Raw genomic sequence first — 19,748 nt, 5'->3', positions numbered from 1 at the left:
CTGGCCATCATAAATGTGCAGCATGTCAAAGCTTTGTGAAACACCAAACAACATCGTAGCCATGTGACGAATGATTCCCGGGCTAGCGTCTTACTGAAATAAGTATTCGAGAAACATCTTGATCCTCAACATAGATTGTTGTACTTTCTCTCTCTTCTTCGAATACTTGCCTGTATGAAGCTGATATGAGTATTGAACCTGACTCTTCAGCAGCGTTGGGTGTAATATGCAGTACATACGCGATAGATTACAAAATCAAATATAATTTGCACAGGGGATAAGATTATAATTAGTAAAATAAAAAAGTCAACACAGCAAATTGAAACTAGGAAATTAATTTATATCAAAGGTAATCATGAAGCGTTCATTTCCAATTTGACGCATCATTGGCCAAAATGCCTCAATTCCCTGTGTTGACTTAGGTCATATTCCCGTGTTTTCTCAGGTGAACAACTGACATGCCTTTTCGTGTGTTTATGACGTTTACCATAGGTAGGCCGAGCTACGTTAATCTTTACAGGTACACCGGGTATCACAATTATTTGGTTCATAAACATATGTCACGAAGCTGTGCCTCTGAGACAAAGGTGTTGATAAAAATTGGTACAAGCACACAGTTCTATTATTATTGATTCGATAAAGTTAAACAAACAAACAAACACATCTTGACTTGTATCAAGAAAATGGTGCGTGACAGCGCTGATAAGATTAGCTGTTTACTAACTACTATAAAGAAGGGCTGTGAAATATATAGACTTGCACAAGTCTTTAAAGTAAAAAAAATAGTTTAAATGAAAATTTCTAAAAAACTATGAATAACAGTCTGGCGTCCTTGTACTGTCCGCTAATCTAGACTGGCCTCTTTCAAAGGATAGAATTACTATACATCCATTCAGTAAATCCATGGAGCAAGGCTATAAAATATACTACCCGAGCTAATACGCTTTGTGCATTAAAACCAGATGTAAGCCAGAACAAGAGCCAAGCTGACCAATATTTCCAGACTTGTGAGACTAAGTTTCGACCCACCAGCCAGCAACAGAATGGTGTAACGGGTCCTTGGGGTGACAACTCCCTCGGGCCTTAATTGTACTTGGTCGTTATACTCGCCACGTAACTCATTAACTCACATACAGAATCGCATATGTAAACATTGCAATCTAACTGATATTGAAGAAGAATGCCATTTCTTAATTGCCTGCCCACACTCTTCAGATTTAAAGGTACGATCCTCTTTGTAGGCCGGTCAATTTGAACCTAGTACAGATTGTTTCTCTTTTTATCAACGTACTGCACATACTTACATAGTCCACTATGGTAAAAGTAGAATTATCTCTTTGTAGATGTTCTGTATTTGTAGAGTGACTTCGCCACTTCCGAAAATATTGAAAATGTGTTATACACTTTGAAAAAACAACGAGGTTAATATATGAAGGTTCATATTATATATGAATATACTGCTAGGAAAAGACTATTGATATTTGTGTCCAAATGGAGGACTTCTGGGAACTATTTTGCGATTTCCCTTTTCAGAGAGGCTCGTCAAAGGGGTATTCTGAGTGACCTTTGAATCTGAAATGAAAAGTTTTCTTTTGTATCAAAGGCACAATAAAAGGATACTTCAAAGTGTTCAAAAATCTCAGTTGAAAAGGCATATCTCGGTTTTTTCAGAAATGACCATTACTATATTCATTGCAATAGATGCGTTGGGGTAACCCAGTTGCTCATCACCAGAAAATGGATGGAAACCAATAATTTCAAATTTTGTGACACAACAATGTGTAAGGTTGGTTCAAGTGCCTCCCGTCATGATGTTGCTGGAATATTTCTTAATATAGAATAACAACATATTTGTTATAGAACCAAACACACTGATCATGTGTGAACGAAGAGGTAAAATGCTTTATCTTTTTTTAAACATGACTAAAACTGAACTTACTCCAAGCCGGTAAAAAAACGCAGTTTCTTGTCTTGAGCTGAAAGCTTTGACATATCATCGCCAGACAGTTCAAAGTCGAAAACCTTTGAAAAGTAAGAGAAGAGCTTGTTTTACAAATTCCCCTTCGAGACATATTTGTGTTTAAAAAACAGACAGTGAGTCAATTACGTTTTCATTTTTATTAAAATTTTCGAAAACAAAATTGACACTTTGACAAATCAACTTATAATTGCTTTCAGATAGGAATGGGATGAAGGAATGAACAATACCTTCACGTTTTCCAGAATTCTTGAAGGATTGCTGCTCTTCGGGATAACAATCATGCCTCTTTGGACGAGATAGCGGAGGAGAATCTGCATAAATAATAAACTGATAAATAAAATGGATTCACATCGGCCGCGCTTTCTATATCACAACAACATGCACATATGTCGACATCATTCCGATGTCAATGTAACATACCTGTCCTACAGATCTTTTATACTTTGTGGCCAGATCCTTAGCAACTGGGTCATCTAGAACTCTGGGAGCTCCTTCCTTCAGTCTGGGTACAAGGCGTGGACACAGTGTATTAGTAAACATGATTGATAGGAAATGAAAGAAAACGTAACACTTTATACGTATCATCCTTTTGTGTTGACTGCGTAAGTTAAACTACATCACAAGTGAGGTGAGTATGAGTGATAGGGATGGTGGTTGTGGGAGGATAAGGATGAAGATGTGATGTGATTTTGTAAAGTTATTACATTCTGTGTATGAAGTGGTAAAGTGGTGGTTTACAAAATTTCAATGGCATCGTTCCATATCGCTCATAGTCTCTCTTCTTTAAAGGACCATACTGTCAATGTACTGCATTAATTCAGATACAACAAATCAAAATGACTTTACAACTAGAATCATATGGGTTTAGTCACAGTTGTTGAGTAAAGTTTCTTACATGTGAGCTGGTCGAGTTGGTGAACCGAGAGGGCTGTAGGCTGTAACAGTTATCCCCTTTTCCTTGAGAAACTGAAACAGCTTTTCTTGCTGGAGATACAAATGACACTCAACCTGCAAATGTGATAGGTCCAATAATGTTTATCTTATCTAACGTGGTATAAATGACAGAGGGTACTGACTATTCTTATTAGTTGTGCATTGTGTATTATTGTGATATCTTACCAAATCTGACGCAACAGAGACAATAATTTCCTATTTTGACTTGTACCATACAGGGATTTCTCAAAATTGTTGAAAGAGTTTGCATAATGCTCAATAGGACCAATGAAGGCTGAGGCATTGTTCCTCCTCGAGGAATGACGTTCGTTTTACCCTCAAAACACAAATTGATGTTATTGAAAAGTGTCACTGTACCTTGTTCGTGGCTGGTATTATTTCGGCTATCTTGCATATCCTCTCAATCTGTTCCATGTTGAAATTTGAGACACCAATAGACTTGGCTTGGCCACTACGAGCCACCTGTTCCATCCCCTGTAAAAGACCATTGAGTTACATGTTGTAATTTATATAGGTTGAACAACCATTTGATCATATTAATAACAGGAAACGAGTTTACAGGTAATAATTTCACACTTTCATACGTATGTCATCAATGATAATGACATGATATATAAGAGAAGATAATTTCACATAAGTGCACATGTTCCCTTTTACATTCATCTTGGTTGATTGGTTGTTGCTCAACGCTGCTGTCAGCAATATTCCATACAATCCAGTGATCAACAGTATGAGCATTGGTCTATGCAATTGGGAACCGATGACATGTGTCAACCAAGCCAGCGAACCTGACCACCCAATACCGTTAGTTCACCCAAGAACAAAACATTTGTAGAAGTACTGACTACATATGTATGTATTCACATTTTCCCTAGAAAACTAACACAGTATCAATTAGTAGGAGGAGATGTCTGACCTTCCACGTATCCGTCAGGAGAACATCCTGGAATGCGGGTTTGTTGTTCTCATCCAGTGGGAAAAGTCCTCCTTTGCCTGTTTCCTGTTTGACAAAGATCTGAGAATTACCCCGGAATACCAACAGAATTTATTGTAAACCTTAAGAAAACATTTTTGAGAAAACAAATCCCAGAATTAATATAAAGTCGTAATGTACAAGCTTGTTTTCGAATTTAAGTTTTATTGCAACACATTAGCATAATGTAAAGGAAAGCCATAAGACCTGTTTTTAGAGTACAAACACACTGAGAGTTTACTGAAACCCGACTGTCATGATATCATAGACTGAATATGTATGACGGTCTTTAATAGAACACACAACGGAAACATTCTTTTGCCAAGAACGGAAACTATATTTATCTCTTAAATGTCAATTCAATTTAAAACATCAAAAAATTGTTTGAAAACAAGAAAGTCACTTAATATACAAGCTGTTTCCGAATACAAGTTTTATCACAGCACATGGACGTAAAGTAAAGGAAAGTCTGGAGTGATGTTTTTGGAATACAAAGTTAGCTGAAGCCCGTCTGACATAATGAAGTTGACTATACATTTTACTTTGTGTGATGGTGGTTGAGAGAACGTGAAAGATATGTTCTAGTTTTATGCCAAGGACGGAGATACAATTTATCATTTAAATGTCAGTTGCGTATTTTTGAAAGTATGGTTATTCCAGTTCTTCTCTTCGGATGCCAGATGATCATAGACGAGCTGAAAACCATCTAGTACTGCAGAAAGTAGCACTGACATATTGGTATATTAAGTAAATGCAGATACCATAGAAACTGATTTGTCAGGATGTGAAATAACACTTACTCTCAGTCCTACAGGAAGGTGGATAAGATACATGTCCACATAGTCCAACTGTAACTTCTTAAGGCTTTCAGCGATGCACAGGGGAACTCGGTCTTTCTCATGGTAGGTCACCCAAAGCTGCAATAAATGCAAATCGGTATTCTAACACTTTCAAAAGACACTTTCTTGTGTATTTTATATTAAGTATTTAATTAATTATCTCACCTGTAAGCGAGTTACGCCACCTTAAACATAATTTCAGTCGTGTCTCTGTATACATGCTTTGTTTTGTTTGATGTTTCACAATTGGCTCAGCAATATTCCAGCTGTATGACGACAGTCTGTAAATAATCGAGCCTGGACCGGACAATCCAGTGATTGATATCATGGGCGTCTATGTATCAACCAAGTAAGCGATCGTGACCACCGGGTGGCCTCTTATGACAAGAATGGGTTACTGAGGATCAATTTCAACCCGGATCTTCACAGGTACAGCGTATTAAGTAGAATGTTATTGGAAAGTCTGAAGTGAGGTAGATCTTCAGCACGCACGAGCACAAGTGAAGTGCAGAATCAGATCAATCATTGGTTTCAGAGAACAATTTGAATAACACTGATGTTTTTAATGTTGAAGAGAATATTCATCTTGCCTTCGTTGTAACAAAAATGTCCTCCCTCCTCAGTTTCCCGGCTTTGAAGTATTCCTGGAGCACCTCCCCAATGAAAGCCTCGTTCTGGTATGCGTAGGCTGTGTCAATGTGTCTGTAGCCAGCGTCCAGTGCCGCACGGATAGTGTCCTTGCACTCCTCGGGAGATGTAACCTGTGAAAAACAGGGATCAGTAAACGCTTGGTTTCATCAGTGACAGAGGCAGACATACAATGTGATACCAGGGTCCATAATCAAAGCGAATCTATACTACCCACCAAAAGTTTAGACTCACTTAAAGTACTCACTATATGTTATGTATATATATGTGGTTACATCGAAGATGAATTTCTCCACTAACTTAGGGGAACCAACTGCAAACCTTATGCAGATGAATTGCTCGAGGATCATGCATCATATTGGTGAAAAGCATGTGCAAATATCGTGCATGTGAACAGCTGCGTTTTGGTGTAAAGTTTTGTTAAGAATTCGCTAATTTTCATCATTTATTGAATTCATGACAATAATCTTTTCAACGTTACAAATTTGTAAACAGTACCTTTAAACAGTATGAAATATTTGGCAAAATCTAGTTCATAACCGTTGACTGAAGTAAGTGGCTACATTTACACTAGTGAGTCTAAAGTGTTGGTGGGTAGTATAGGATCCAAACCCAGTCAAGCATAACAAAAAAGCCATTTATTGAGTCATGTGGCTTTAGACAATGTCTCCGTACATTGTTGAGTCACATACCGTTACGGAAATCCAGAGTGTTTCACATGCTGTTGTCTTTACGTACCAGCCGCCAATGGGTCAATCAACTGGATCGTGTCTGTATTCGCAATCCAACGTCAATTGCCCCGAACTACGTCATTGTCTCTTCGTCCGTCAATTGTTTTCTCTTCGTCTGTCCATAATTGTTCATTAATATACTGTTAGTGAGTTCGGTATTCTAACTACATCTGTATGTACAGCCTTATACAATAGATTGGTTGGCCGCACTCAGCAGAATTCCATCTATATGGCGTCGGTCTGTAAAACTAATAATCGAGTCTTGACCAGACAGTTCACTGATCAACAGCATGAACATCTACCTAAGCAACTGGAATACGATGACATGTGTCAACCAAGTCACCTAGTCAGACCACCCGATCACGTTAGTCGCCCCTTACGACAAGCATGGGTAACTGAAGACCGATTCTAACCCCCACCCTCTCTCGTTTTAATATATCCAATTATCATATAACCTACAGACCAACGTATTCTTTGTTTTCATTCTGTATATATCCCCAGCCGACACCGCGTTGACACAATCAATACTGTATGGAAGCCCGCTGATAAATACTGGCTCAAGCATGTCATATATATATTCTCTTTACAGTACCTGTTATGAAGGTTCTCATATATCACCGACACTGTTATAAGCTAATTCAGAAAGACTGAGTAGGAGACTCTTCACCGTTAGTAGTTATCACCGGGTAGAATATAATGAATATAATGTGGTATGGGGTTTTTTATATTGAGTGATCATCGTTCTCTCTCTAATGCCCCACTGGGTGATATTCCATGTCATTGCAGCGATGTGCTTCGTCTGTCAACATGTTGTCCCAGGGTGAGTTGGTAGCAAGTCAACGTACGGTTGCTTGAGCGAGTGAGTGAGTGAGCTGCATATCGTCAAGTAGTTCTGGACGAGTTCACATGCTCTCTCTCTCTCTCTCTCTCTCTCTCTCTCTCTCTCTCTCTCTCTCTCTCTCTCTCTCTCTCTCTCTCTCTCTCTCTCTCTCATTATTAAACATAGGCGGATCCAGAAGGGGTGTGTGGGTGGGGGTGGGGGTGTGCAGGCGTGCGCACCCCCTTATGTTTAAAGTTAAATGACAATTGAAACTCGGGTGAAAATGAAGTGTGAACCCCTCCTTTTCGCATTAGTGTGCACACACCCACACACCCCACACAGACACCACCCACCCCACCCCTTTCTCAAAAAGCTGTAACCGCCCCTGTATTAGTAAGACTTACCTGCCAGGAGCCAAGCCCTACAAGAGGCATCCTATGGCCATTGTTCAATGTTAGAGACTGTGTGGCCATGTTTGTTAGTGAACGCCCGATTACTGCAAACCACCCAGATGGAATGCAAAAACTGCCGTCATGCTATCACGTGACCAATTCTGAACGTTTCCCGTTCAAGTACACCTCAACCAGATTAGGTTGGACGTGATGATGTAATGGTAAGTGGCGTCTTCCATGCTTGCCCGAACTGTAGCCTAACTCAATACTGGAGTCGGTTATGTACAGACGGGGCAGTACAAAGTACGAGGTCTTGGCAATTCTTATAACTTATTTCGATCGTGCAGTATGTTGATAGTAAAGGAAAGACTTCCGCCCGTATCCCCTCTTAAATGGCTTCTAGTCAAATCATATTACTAAAATATACATATTCAATAACCAATAGAATATTCCATCACAAGGGATATCTGTTTCAAATCACGAACTATGAAGGATCTTCTTAATAATGTCAGTTCTCATTTAATTATTGCATTTTTAAAAGAATTAGATTTGGTAAATGATTTGTAAATACATAAATATTTTATGATTGGAAGTTTGAATTTATTAGTAACTAAGATTGTTAGTGGCTGTATCCTCGAGGGGGGTTAAAGTACTGTAAAATTATTGTCCTCCTGACAGGGTACGTAAGTCCCAAATCATTCGGAATAAATTAAAACGTTCCACTTTTTTAATCGTAGAATACCTGTTCTTTTAATGTATGGCTAAATTTGTCAAATTGCTAACAGCTGAAGGGATGGTGTATATCCAGCTAGGGTCCATGCAGGAAGCAAATGTACTGTAAGTCCCCATGGTCCCTAGTATGGTGATCTACCTTCAGTTGTTGGCAATCTATAGCCTGTTTTTATATTGTATCGTCTTGTACATGTATAGTTCAAATGTTTTAGTTACTAGTTTTATATCTATATCTGTGATAATATATTTCTTTTACTGTCCTTCGTTGTCAGAATGTTATAATTTACCTTTAATTGTTGATACATTTATAGCTTGATTTAGTCACGATATGGCTGAAATATGGCCGATGTGACTTAAAATCTTAACTCACTCACTCAATAACCAATATTTAGAAGGTTGCAACTAGGCAACATTTAATTGTTCACGTGATACTGGGAAAGTGTAATATCAAATATAATATTTGTAACATTTAATTACATGTCTACCTAACAAACAACAATTAATTGTTCACGTGATAATTTAATTACATGTCTACCTAACAACAACTAGGCAACATTTAATTATTCACGTGATACTGGGAAAGTGTAATATCAGATATAACATTTGTAACATTTAATTACATGTCTACCTAACAACAACAAGGCAACATTTAATTGTTCACGTGATAATGGGAAAGTGTAATATCAAATATAACATTTGTAACATTTAATTACATGTCTACCTAACAACAACTAGGCAACATTTAATTGTTCACGTGATATCAAATTTACCAAGACTATTTGATATCAGAAGACACGAGGGTGAGATTATCTATATAACTCTGACGTACAACAAAATATAAATCACCTTCGAATTCCACATAATTATATCCGAGTCTCACCGGAGCCAAAAGGTTTTACGGATGTGAAATTAATTTTTCTTTAGATGGTTGTAAATTTTGCATCACATTAGACATAATAACAACGGAAATTGCAGCAGTGAAATACTAGAGTTATATCACTCTTGTATCAAAAAATACATACAATAACTAGGATAATTAAAACAAGTTTATGTTAATTTAAAGTATGCAGTGTTTGATTATGAACCACATGTTTATTTTCTATTAAAATGACAACTGAAAAAACTATTGTATACCCAATAGGATTGGGGCGGTGGGGTAGCCTAGTGGTTAAAGCGTACGCTCGTCAAGCCGAAGACAGGGGTTCGATTCCCCATAAGGGTACCATGTGTTAAGCCCATTTCTGGTGACCCCACAGTAATATTGCTGGAATATTGCTAAATGCGGCGCAAAACTAAACTCACTCATCCAATAGGATCATGCACTCCATCAAATGAGAGGAAACATGATACGTCATCTCAGCCAAAGAAGGCAAATTCGGGTGCCTTAATCTGGCAATACGATGGGCGTTGTGGGCGAGCTGGCTAAGGCGCCAGGCTAGTGATCCAGCGAGCTTGAGGTGCCGGGATCGAGCCCACCTGTGACCGGGTGTAATAAAACCATTGAGTCAACTTTGTGTGCAGACTCTCTCAGGTCTCCTTTGTTATCAGTTGCTTAAATGATTGAAAGTTTCTGTTTGACCATTACTGACCATCATAAACGTACAGCATGTCAAAGCTTTGTGAAACACCAAACAATATCGTAGCCATGTGACGAATGATTCCCGGGCTAGCGTCTTACTGAAATAAGTATTCGAGAAACATCTTGATCCTCAAGATAGATCGTTGTACTTTCTCTCTTCTTCGAATACTTGCCTGTATGAAGCTGATATGAGTACTGAACCTGACTCTTGTGCAGCGTAGAGTTTAATATGCAGTACATACGCGATAGACTACAAAATCAAATATAATATGCACAGGGGATAAGATTTTAATCAGTAAATTAAAAAAGTCAACACAGCATATCGAAAAGAGGAAATTCATTTATATCAAAGGTAATCATGAAGCGTTCATTTCCAATTTGACGCATTATTGCCCAAAATGCCTCAATTCCCTATGTTGACTTCAGTCATGTTCCCCTGTTTTCTCAGGTGAACAACTGACATGCCTTTTCGTGTGTTTATGACGTTTACCATAGGTAGGCCGAGCTACGTTAATCTTTACAGGTACACCGGGTATCACAATTATTTGGTTCATAAACATATGTCACGAAGCTGTGCCTCTGAGACAAAGGTGTTGATAAAATTGGTACAAACACACATTATTATTGATTCGATAAAGTTAAACAAACAAACAAACAAACACATGTTGACTTGTATCAAGAAAATGGTGCGTGACAGTGCTGATAAGATTAGCTGTTTACTAACTACTGTAAAGAAGGCCTGTGAAATATATAGACTTGCACAAGTATATAAAGTAAAAATAAATAGTTTAAATGAAAATTTCTAAAAAAACTATGAATAACAGTCTGGCGTCCTTGTACTGTCCGCTAATCTGGATTTGCCTCTTCAAAGGATAGAATTACTATACATCCATTCAGTAAATCCTTGGAGCAAGGCTATAAAATACACTACCCGAGCTTATACGCTTTGTGCATTAAAACCAGAGGAAAGCCAGAGCAAGAGCCAAGCTGACCCATATTTCCCGACTTGTGAGACTAAGTTTCGACCCACCAGCCAGCAACAGAATGGTGTAACGGGTCCTGGGGGTGACAACTCCCTCGGACCTTAATGTAAACAACTACATACCCACTGCATAACAATTTATATCCCCATCCATTGATACTATAAAAACATGGTTTGGTTTGGTACTCACATGAAAATAGAATACAAAATCACATCATCATTGCCGCGAAGAGACATATTCACATATTCAGCATTAAATATATGCTTCCAAATCTAACTTTATATATAAAAACTCTAAAGGAAATATACTTTGTGGAAAATCATATATCAACAAAAATAATAAAATAAATAATTTCAATCAAAAATGGAGCCTTCTTTCCCCAGACTTAGATGACTCTAAACTGTATCGATTTGTACCTGACATCATCTGTACATTTAATGGCAAAGATTTATGCATGTTTATGAATATATTTATATATTGATATCATACCTGTACATCATGTAGCAGCATCAATTAAAGCCGTTTGTGTCACGGCTTTGTATATATGCGATATTATAATCTTGGGAACCAATAAAAATATAAAAACTTTTTTTTTAAAAACTACATACTCACTACCTAAGCTAAACCATGATGTAGTACACTTCGTTTTTAAATTGTACTTGGTCGTTATACTCGCCACGTAACTCACATACAGAATCGCATATGTAAACATTGCAATCTAACTGATACTGAAGAAGAATGCCATTTCTTAATTGCCTGCCCACACTCTTCAGATTTAAAGGTACGATCCTCTCTGTAGGCCGGTAAATTTGAACCTAGTTTCTCTGCTATGGACCCAATCTATTACTTTTCCCTCATGAGAAATGATCTGTTCAAGCCTTAGATAGAAAACCGTAACTAACTCTATATTTATACATGCGTGTATTTTTTAAATGGCTAAAAACACATCAGGGATGTTTACATAGTGCGAGTTAATCCCGAGAAGATCAAAGTTACTAAAATGTTTTCAACAACTGAATGAACTATACTTGAAGTTGCACAATGCACAAGCTTTCAGAAGGGATTGTTTCTCTTGTTATCAACGTACTGCACATACTTACATAGTCCACTATGGTAAAAGTAGAATTATCTCTTTGTACATGTTCTGTATTTGTAGAGTGACTTCGCAACTTCCGAAAAAAGTTGAAAATGTGTTACACACTTAAATAAACAACGAGGTTAATATATGAAGGTTCATATTATATATGAATATACTGCTAGGAAAAGACTATTGATATTTGTGTCCAAATGAAGGACTTCTCGGAACCGTTTTGCGATTTCCCATTTCAGAGAGGCTCGTCAAAGGGGTATTCTGAGTGACCTTTGAATCTGAAATGAAAAGTTTTCTTTTGGATCAAAGGCACAATGAAAGGATCTTCAGAGTGTTCAAGAATCTCAGTTGAAAAAGAACATATCTCTTTTTTTCAGAAATGACCATTACTATATTCATTGCAATAGATGCGTTGGGGTAACCCAGTTGCTCATCACCAGAAAATGGATGGAAACCAATAATTTCAAATTTTGTGACACAACAATGTGTAAGGTTGGTTCAAGTGCCTCCCGTCATGATGTTGCTGGAATATTTCTTAATATAGAATAACAACATATTTGTTATAGAACCAAACACACTGATCATGTGTGAACGAAGAGGTAAAATGCTTTATCTTTTTTTAAAACATGACTTAAACTGAACTTACTCCAAGAAGGTTAAAAAACGCAGTTTCTTGTCTTGAGCTGAAAGCTTTGACATATCCTCGCCAGACAGTTCGAAGTCGAAAACCTTTGAAAAATAAGAGAAGAGCCTGTTTTACAAATTCCCCTTCGATACATATTTGTGTTTAAAAAACAGACAATGAGTCACTTACGTTTTCATTTTTATTAAAATTTTCGAAAACAAAATTGACACTTTGACGAATCAACTTATAATTGCTTTCAGATAGGAATGGGATGAAGGAATGAACAATACCTTCACGTTTTCCAGAATTCTTGAAGGATTGCTGCTCTTCGGGATAACAATCATGCCTCTTTGGACAAGATAGCGGAGGAGAATCTGCATAAATAATAAACTGATAAATAAAATGGATTCACATCGGCCGCGCTTTCTATATCACAACAACATGCACATATGTCGACATCATTCCGATGTCAGTGTAACATACCTGTCCTACAGATCTTTTATACTTTGTGGCCAGATCCTTAGCAACTGGGTCATCTAGAACTCTGGGAGCTCCTTCCTTCAGCCTGGGTACAAGGCGTGGACAATCATGTATTAGAAAACATGATTGATAGGAAATGAAAGAAAACGTAACACTTTATACATAGCATATTTTTGTGTTGACTGCGTAAAATAAACTACGTCACAAGTGAGGTGAGTATGAGTGATAGGGATGGTGGTTGTGGGAGGATAAGGATGAAGATGTAATGATTTGATTTTGTAACGTTATACTTTCTGTGTATGAAGTGGTAAAGTGGTGGTTTACAAAGTTTCAATGGCATCGTTCCATATCGCCCATAGTCTCTCTTCTTTAAGGACCATATTGTCAATGTACTGCATTAATTCAGATACAACAAATCAAAATGACTTTACAACTAGAATAATATGGGTTTAGTCACAGTTGTTCAGTTAAGATTCTTACATGTGAGCTGGTCGAGTTGGTGAACCGAGAGGGCTGTAGGCTGTAACAGTTATCCCCTTTTCCTTGAGAAACTGAAACAGCTTTTCTTGCTGGAGATACAAATGACACTCAACCTGCAAATGTGAAAGGTCAAATAATGTTTATCTTGTCTAACGTGGTATAAATGACATAGTGTACTGAATATTCATATTACTTGTTCATTGTGTATTCTTGTGATATCTTTCCAAATCTGACACGACAGAGACAATAATTTCCTATTTTGACTTGTACCATACAGGGATTTCTCATAATTGTTGAAAGAGTTTGCATAATGCTCAATAGGACCAATGAAGGCTGAGGCATTGTTCCTCCTCGAGGAATAACGTTCGTTTTTCCCTCAAAACACAAACTGATGTTATTGAAAAGTGTCACTGTACCTGGTTTGTGGCTGGTAATATTTCAGCTATCTTGCATATCCTCTCAGTCTGTTCCATGTTGAAATTTGAGACACCAATAGACTTGGCTTGGCCACTACGAGCCACCTGTTCCATCCCCTGTAATACACCATTAAGTTACATGTTGTAATTTATATAGGTTGAACAGCCATTTGGGCATATTAATAACAGGAAACGAGTTTAAAGGTAATAATTTCACACTTTCATACGTATGTCATCAATAATAATGACATGATATATAAGAGAAGATAATTTCACCTTTCAGGAAGTGCACATGTTCCCTTTTACATTCATCTTGGTTGACTGGTTGTTGTTCAACGCTGCAGTCAGCAATATTCCAGCTATATGGCGGCGGTCTGTAAATAATCGAGTTTGGACCATACAATCCAGTGATCAACAGCATGAGCATCGGTCTATGCAATTGGGAACCGATGACATGTGTCAACCAAGTCAGCGAACCTGACCACCCGATCCCGTTAGTGGCCCTAGGGTCTTACATTCATCCAATAACAAAACATTTGTAGAACTACATATGTTTGTATTCACATTTTCCCTGGAAAACTAACACAGTATCAATTAGTAGGAGGAGATGTCTGACCTTCCACGTATCCGTCAGGAGAACATCCTGGAATGCAGGTTTGTCGTTTTCATCCAGTGGGAAAGGTTCTCCTTTGCCTGTTTCCTGTTTGACAAAGATCTGAGAATTACCCCGGAATACCAACGGAATTTATTGTAAACCTTAAAAAAACATTTTTGAGAAAATAAATCACCGAATTAATATATAGTCGTAATGTACAAGCTTGTTTTCGATTTTAAGTTTTATTGCAACACATTAGCATAATGTAAAGGAAAGCCATAAGTCTTGTTTTTCAGAATACAAACACATTGAGAGTTTACTGAAACCCTACTGTCATGATATTATACACTGAATATGTATGATGGTCTTTAATAGAACACACAACAAAAGCTATTTCTTTTGCCAAGAACGGAAACTATATTTATCTCTTAAATGTCAATTCAATTTAAAACATCAAAAATTGTTTGAAAATAAGAAAGTCACTTAATATACAAGCTGTTTCTGAATACAGGTTTTATCACTGCATATGGACATAATGTAAAGGAAAGTCTGGAGTGATGTTTTTGGAGTACAAAGTTAGCTGAAGCCCGTCTGATATAATGAAGTTGACTAAACATTTTACTTTGTGTGATGGTGGTTGAGAGAACATGAAAGATATGTTCTAGTTTTTATGCCAAGGACGGAGATACAATTTATCACTTAAATGTCAGTTGCGGATTCTTGAAAGTATGGTTATTCCAGTTCTTCTCTTCGGATGCCAGATGGTCATAGACGAGCTGAAAACCATCTAGTACTGCAGAAAGTAGCATTGACATATTGGTATATGAAGTAAATGCAGATATCATAGAAACTGATTTGTCAGGATGTGGAATAACACTTACTCTCAGTCCTACAGGAAGGTGGATAAGATACATGTCCACATAGTCCAACTGTAACTTCTTAAGGCTTTCAACGATGCACAGGGGAACTCGGTCTTTCTCATGGTAGGTCACCCAAAGCTGCAATAAATACAAATCGGTATTCTAACACTTTCAAAAGACACTTCCTTGTGTATTTTATATTAAGTATTTAATTAATTATCTCACCTGTAAGCGAGTTACGCCACCTTAAACATAATTTCAGTCGTGTCTCTGTATACATGCTTTGTTTTGTTTGATGTTTCACAATTGGCTCAGCAATATTCCAGCTGTATGACGACAGTCTCTTAATAATCGAGCCTGGACCAGACAATCCAGTGATTGATATCATGGGCGTCTATGTATAACCAATTCAGCGATCGTGACCACCGGGTGGCCTCTTTTGACAAGAATGGGTTACTGAGGATCAATTTCAACCCGGATATTCACAGGTACAGCATATTAAGTAGAATGTTATCGGAAAGGCTGAAGTGAGTTAGATCTTCTGCACGCACGAGCACAGGTGAAGTGCAGAATCAGATCAATCATTGGTTTCAGAGAACAATTTGAATAACACTGATGTGTTTAATGTTGAAGAGAATATTCATCTTGCCTTTGTTGTAACAAAAATGTCCTCCCTCCTCAGTTTCCCGGCCTTGAAGTATTCCTGGAGCACCTCCCCAATGAAAGCCTCGTTATGGTATGCGTAGGCTGTGTCAATGTGTCTGTAGCCAGCGTCCAGTGCCGCACGGATAGTGTCCTTGCACTCCTCGGGAGAGGTAACCTGTGAAATAAAGGGATCAGTAAACGCTTGGTTTCATCAGTGACAGAGGCAGACATACTATGTGATACCAGGATTCAAAATCAAAGCGAATCTATACTACCCACCAAAAGTTTAGACTCACTTAAAGCACTCACTATATGTTATGTACATATGTGAGGTTACATCGAAGATGAATTTCTCCACTAACTTAGGGGAACCAACTGCAAACCTTATGCAGATGAATTGCTCGAGGATCATGCATCATATTGGTGAAAAGCATGTGCAAATATCGTGCATGTGAACAGATGCGTTTTGGTGTAAAGTTTTGTTAAGAATTCGCCAATTTTCATCATTTTTTGAATTCATGACAATAATCTTTTCAACGTTACAAATTTGTTTCACAATACATCAGTTCATGTGTAAACAGTACGGAATATTTGGCAAAATCTAGTTCATAACCGTTGACTGAAGTAAGTGGCTACATTTACACTAGTGAGTCTAAAGTGTTGGTGGGTAGTATAGGATCCAAACCTAGTCAAGCATAACCAAAAAGCCATTTATTGAGTCATGTGGCTTTAGACAATGTCTCCGTTCATTGTTGAGTCACATATCGTTACGGAAATCCAGAATGTTTCACATGCTGTTGTCTTTATGTACCAGCCGCCAATTGGTCAATCAACTGGATCGTGTCTGTATTCGCAATCCAACGTCAATTGCCCCGAACTACGTCATTGTCTCTTCGTCCGTCAATTGTTTTCTCTTCGTCTGTCCATAATTGTTCATTAATATACTGTTAGTGAGTTCGGTATTCTAACTACATCTGTATGTACAGCCTTATACAAAAGATTGGTTGGCCGCACTCAGCAGAATTCCATCTATATGGCGTCGGTCTGTAAAACTAATAATCGAGTCTGGACCAGACAGTTCACTGATCAACAGCATGAACATCGATCTAAGCAACTGGAATACGATGACATGTGTCAACCAAGTCACCTAGTCAGACCACCCGATCACGTTAGTCGCCCCTTACGACAAGCATGGGTAACTGAAGACAGATTCTAACCCCCATCTTCAAGAGTCTTACATAATAGACACCTGCTTGACTTGACGAGTCGGGTTGGAATCACCACTGTTGGTAATTAATATCTAAGACCAGTATCTCTTATGGTGCTGATCTGATAGAGTAAAGCTACCAGATCCAAGGTGTTATACATTTATCTGTATTTGCGGCTATGTTTACATTCAACGTTGGTCATGTATTCATTTGTGGCATACTCGCAACTGGTCAGCTATTGTACACATTTATCATCAATGCTTCAGTCAAATGATATTATTCTGTCAGCGCCACTGCACTTCACAATAACAACTTTATCGTCAGTTTTAAGTGAGTGAGTGAGTATAGTTTTACGCCGCTTTTAGCAATATTCAAGCAACACCACGACAGAGGACACCAGGAATGGGCTTCACACATTGCACTTACTGGGGAATCGAACCCAGTCCTTGCGTGATGAGCGAATGCTTTCACCACAGAGCTACCCCGCCGAGTCAGTTTTTAGAGTAAAAACTATTGTCTATTATAGCTAAAATAGGGTATAAAATATGGACGACAGACAATCACAAATGATCAGTGGCTGACTAATAAACTCATCATTTATTTACACAGATCTTGTGTTGTTGTGAGTTGGTGGTACACACTGGTAGCTCTGTCAAGCGAGTGATTCCTCTCTCGTTTTAATATATCCAATTATCATATAACCGACAGAATATTTTTTTCTCAACGTATACTTTGTTTTCATTCTGTATATATCCCCAGCCGACACACACGTTGACACAATCAATACTGTATGGAAGCCCGCTGACCTAAATACTGGCTCAAGCATGTCCTTGAGACACCGGCTCCCTAATCTTTTGACCTATATATTCTTTTTACGTGTACCTGTCACCGGTGAAGGTTCTCATATATCACCGATACTGTTATAACCTAATTCAGAAAGACTGAGTAGGAGACTCTACACCGTTAGTAGTTATCACCGGGTAGAATATAGTGTATATAATGTGGTATGGGGTTTTGATATTGAGTGAGCATCGTTCCCTCTTTAATGCCGCACTTGGTGATATTCCATGTTATTGCAGCGATGTAGATACATCAACAGATGTGCTTCGTCTATCAACCTGTTGTCCCAGGGTGAGTGAGTTGGTAGCAAGTCAACGTACGGTTGCTCATAGGCGGATCGGGGTGGGGTGGGGTAGGGGGTGGGGGTGGGGGTGCAGGGTGCGCATTCCCCTTATGTCCTGAAAGTTTATTAAATGACCATTGAAACTCGGGTGAAAATGAAGTGTGAACCCCTCCTTTTCTCATTAGTGTGCACACACACACACACCACACCCCCACCACACCCCCCCCCCACCCCCCCCTTTCTCAAAAAGCTGTAACCGCCCCTGTATTAGTAAGACTTACCTGCCAGGAGCCAAGCCCCACAAGAGGCATCTTATGGCCATTGTTCAATGTTAGAGACTGTGTGGCCATGTTTGTAAGTGAACGCCCGATTACTGCAAACCACACTGAAGGAATGCAAAACTGCCGTCATGCTATCACGTGACCAATTCTGAACGTTTCCCGTTCAAGTACACCTCAACCAGATTAGGTTGGACGCCACGATATTATGGTAACAGGCGTCTTCCATGCTTGCCCGCATTGTAGCCTTACTCAACACTGGAGTCGGTTATGTACAGACGGGGCAGTACAAAGTACGAGCTCTCAATGGCAATTCTTATAACTTATTACGATCGTGCAGTATGTTGATAGTAAAGGAAAGACTTCCGCCCGTATCCCCTCTTAAATGGCTTCTAGTCAAATCATATTACTAAAATATACATATTTAATAACCAATAGAATATTCCATCACAAGGGATATCTATTTCAAATCACGAACAAGGAAGGATCTTTTTAAAAATATCAGTTCTCATTTAATTATTGCATTTTTAAAAGAATTAGATTTGTTAAATGATTTGTAAATACATAAATATTTTATGCTTGGAAGTTTGAATTAGTAACTAAGATTGTTAGTGGCTGTATCCCCGAGGGGGGTTAAAGTACTGTAAAATTATTGTCCTCCTGAGAGGGTACGTAAGTCCCAAAACATTCGAAGTAAATTAAAACGTTGCACTTTTTAATCGTAGAATACTTGTTCTTTTAATGTATGGCTAAATTTGTCAAATTGCTAACAGCTGAAGGGATGGTGTAAATCCAGCTAGGGTCAATGCAGGAAGCAAATGTACTGTAAGTCCCCATGGTCCCTAAAAAGTACTGTCGGAAATAGAAAAAAACTGTATTTGCTCATTTATCTCTACAATTTATGTCGTTGATATGTGAAAGTGTGAAATATATGTTAAACTAAGTTTGGCCTAACTACAGTCTCAGAAAAAAGGACTTTACTGAGGAGAGATAAGTGCAGAAATGAGCAATGCGGGTTTTTTCTAAGTCCAAAACGATTTATTTGGAACAGACCATGGCTTTATGCAAATTAGTGTGCGACGATTTTGGATTACAAAGGACACTTTTTAAATGCCCATTTTGAAATTAGACGTTGCTTCATTATAAACGTAAAAAATAATAACTGTCATGCTGAAACTATTAAGGATGTAGCTATCATGGAGTCTCACTGTCACGATAAAAAGAAACAGATAGGAGGGTTCGTCTCAAAAGCAAAACCTGGAGGGGTGTCGCAGACGATCGTTGGGGTCGGGCTGGGGGATAGAGATATCAGCTAA

General features: G+C 38.2%; 2 protein-coding genes across 3 annotated transcripts; both read right to left on the bottom strand.

Annotated features, from left to right (window-relative positions):
* Nucleotides 1-1,128: 1,128 nt before the first annotated feature.
* Nucleotides 1,129-18,568, bottom strand: LOC124259164 (aldo-keto reductase family 1 member B1-like). 2 transcript variants are annotated; one of them, XR_006893768.1, is made up of 11 exons: nt 18,436-18,568; nt 15,828-15,998; nt 15,200-15,316; nt 14,340-14,423; nt 13,724-13,840; nt 13,308-13,420; nt 12,831-12,912; nt 12,638-12,721; nt 12,369-12,451; nt 11,448-12,000; nt 1,129-1,257 (listed from the first exon to the last, which is right to left on the bottom strand). XR_006893768.1 is itself a non-coding variant. In XM_046693260.1 (10 exons), the coding sequence occupies exons 1-10, from the start codon at nt 18,502-18,504 to the stop codon at nt 11,958-11,960; spliced, it is 963 nt and encodes a 320-aa protein (XP_046549216.1). In that variant the 5' UTR covers nt 18,505-18,568; the 3' UTR covers nt 9,920-11,957. The 2 variants fall into 2 exon arrangements, 1 of the variants encoding a protein (XP_046549216.1); XM_046693260.1 differs by lacking the exon at nt 1,129-1,257 and having other exon boundaries at nt 9,920-12,000.
* LOC124259170 (aldo-keto reductase family 1 member B1-like) lies at nt 1,508-7,431 on the bottom strand. The gene is made up of 10 exons (XM_046693266.1): nt 7,351-7,431; nt 5,338-5,508; nt 4,709-4,825; nt 3,852-3,935; nt 3,293-3,409; nt 2,877-2,989; nt 2,402-2,483; nt 2,209-2,292; nt 1,940-2,022; nt 1,508-1,572 (listed from the first exon to the last, which is right to left on the bottom strand). The coding sequence occupies exons 1-10, from the start codon at nt 7,417-7,419 to the stop codon at nt 1,530-1,532; spliced, it is 963 nt and encodes a 320-aa protein (XP_046549222.1). The 5' UTR covers nt 7,420-7,431; the 3' UTR covers nt 1,508-1,529.
* Nucleotides 18,569-19,748: the final 1,180 nt, after the last annotated feature.

This window comes from Haliotis rubra, unplaced genomic scaffold, assembly GCF_003918875.1.
Source record: "Haliotis rubra isolate DU_JTF1 unplaced genomic scaffold, ASM391887v1 Scf711, whole genome shotgun sequence".
NCBI lineage: Eukaryota > Metazoa > Mollusca > Gastropoda > Lepetellida > Haliotidae > Haliotis > Haliotis rubra.
Note: the sequence above shows the minus strand (reverse complement) of the source record. Positions and strands in the feature narration are given on the sequence as shown.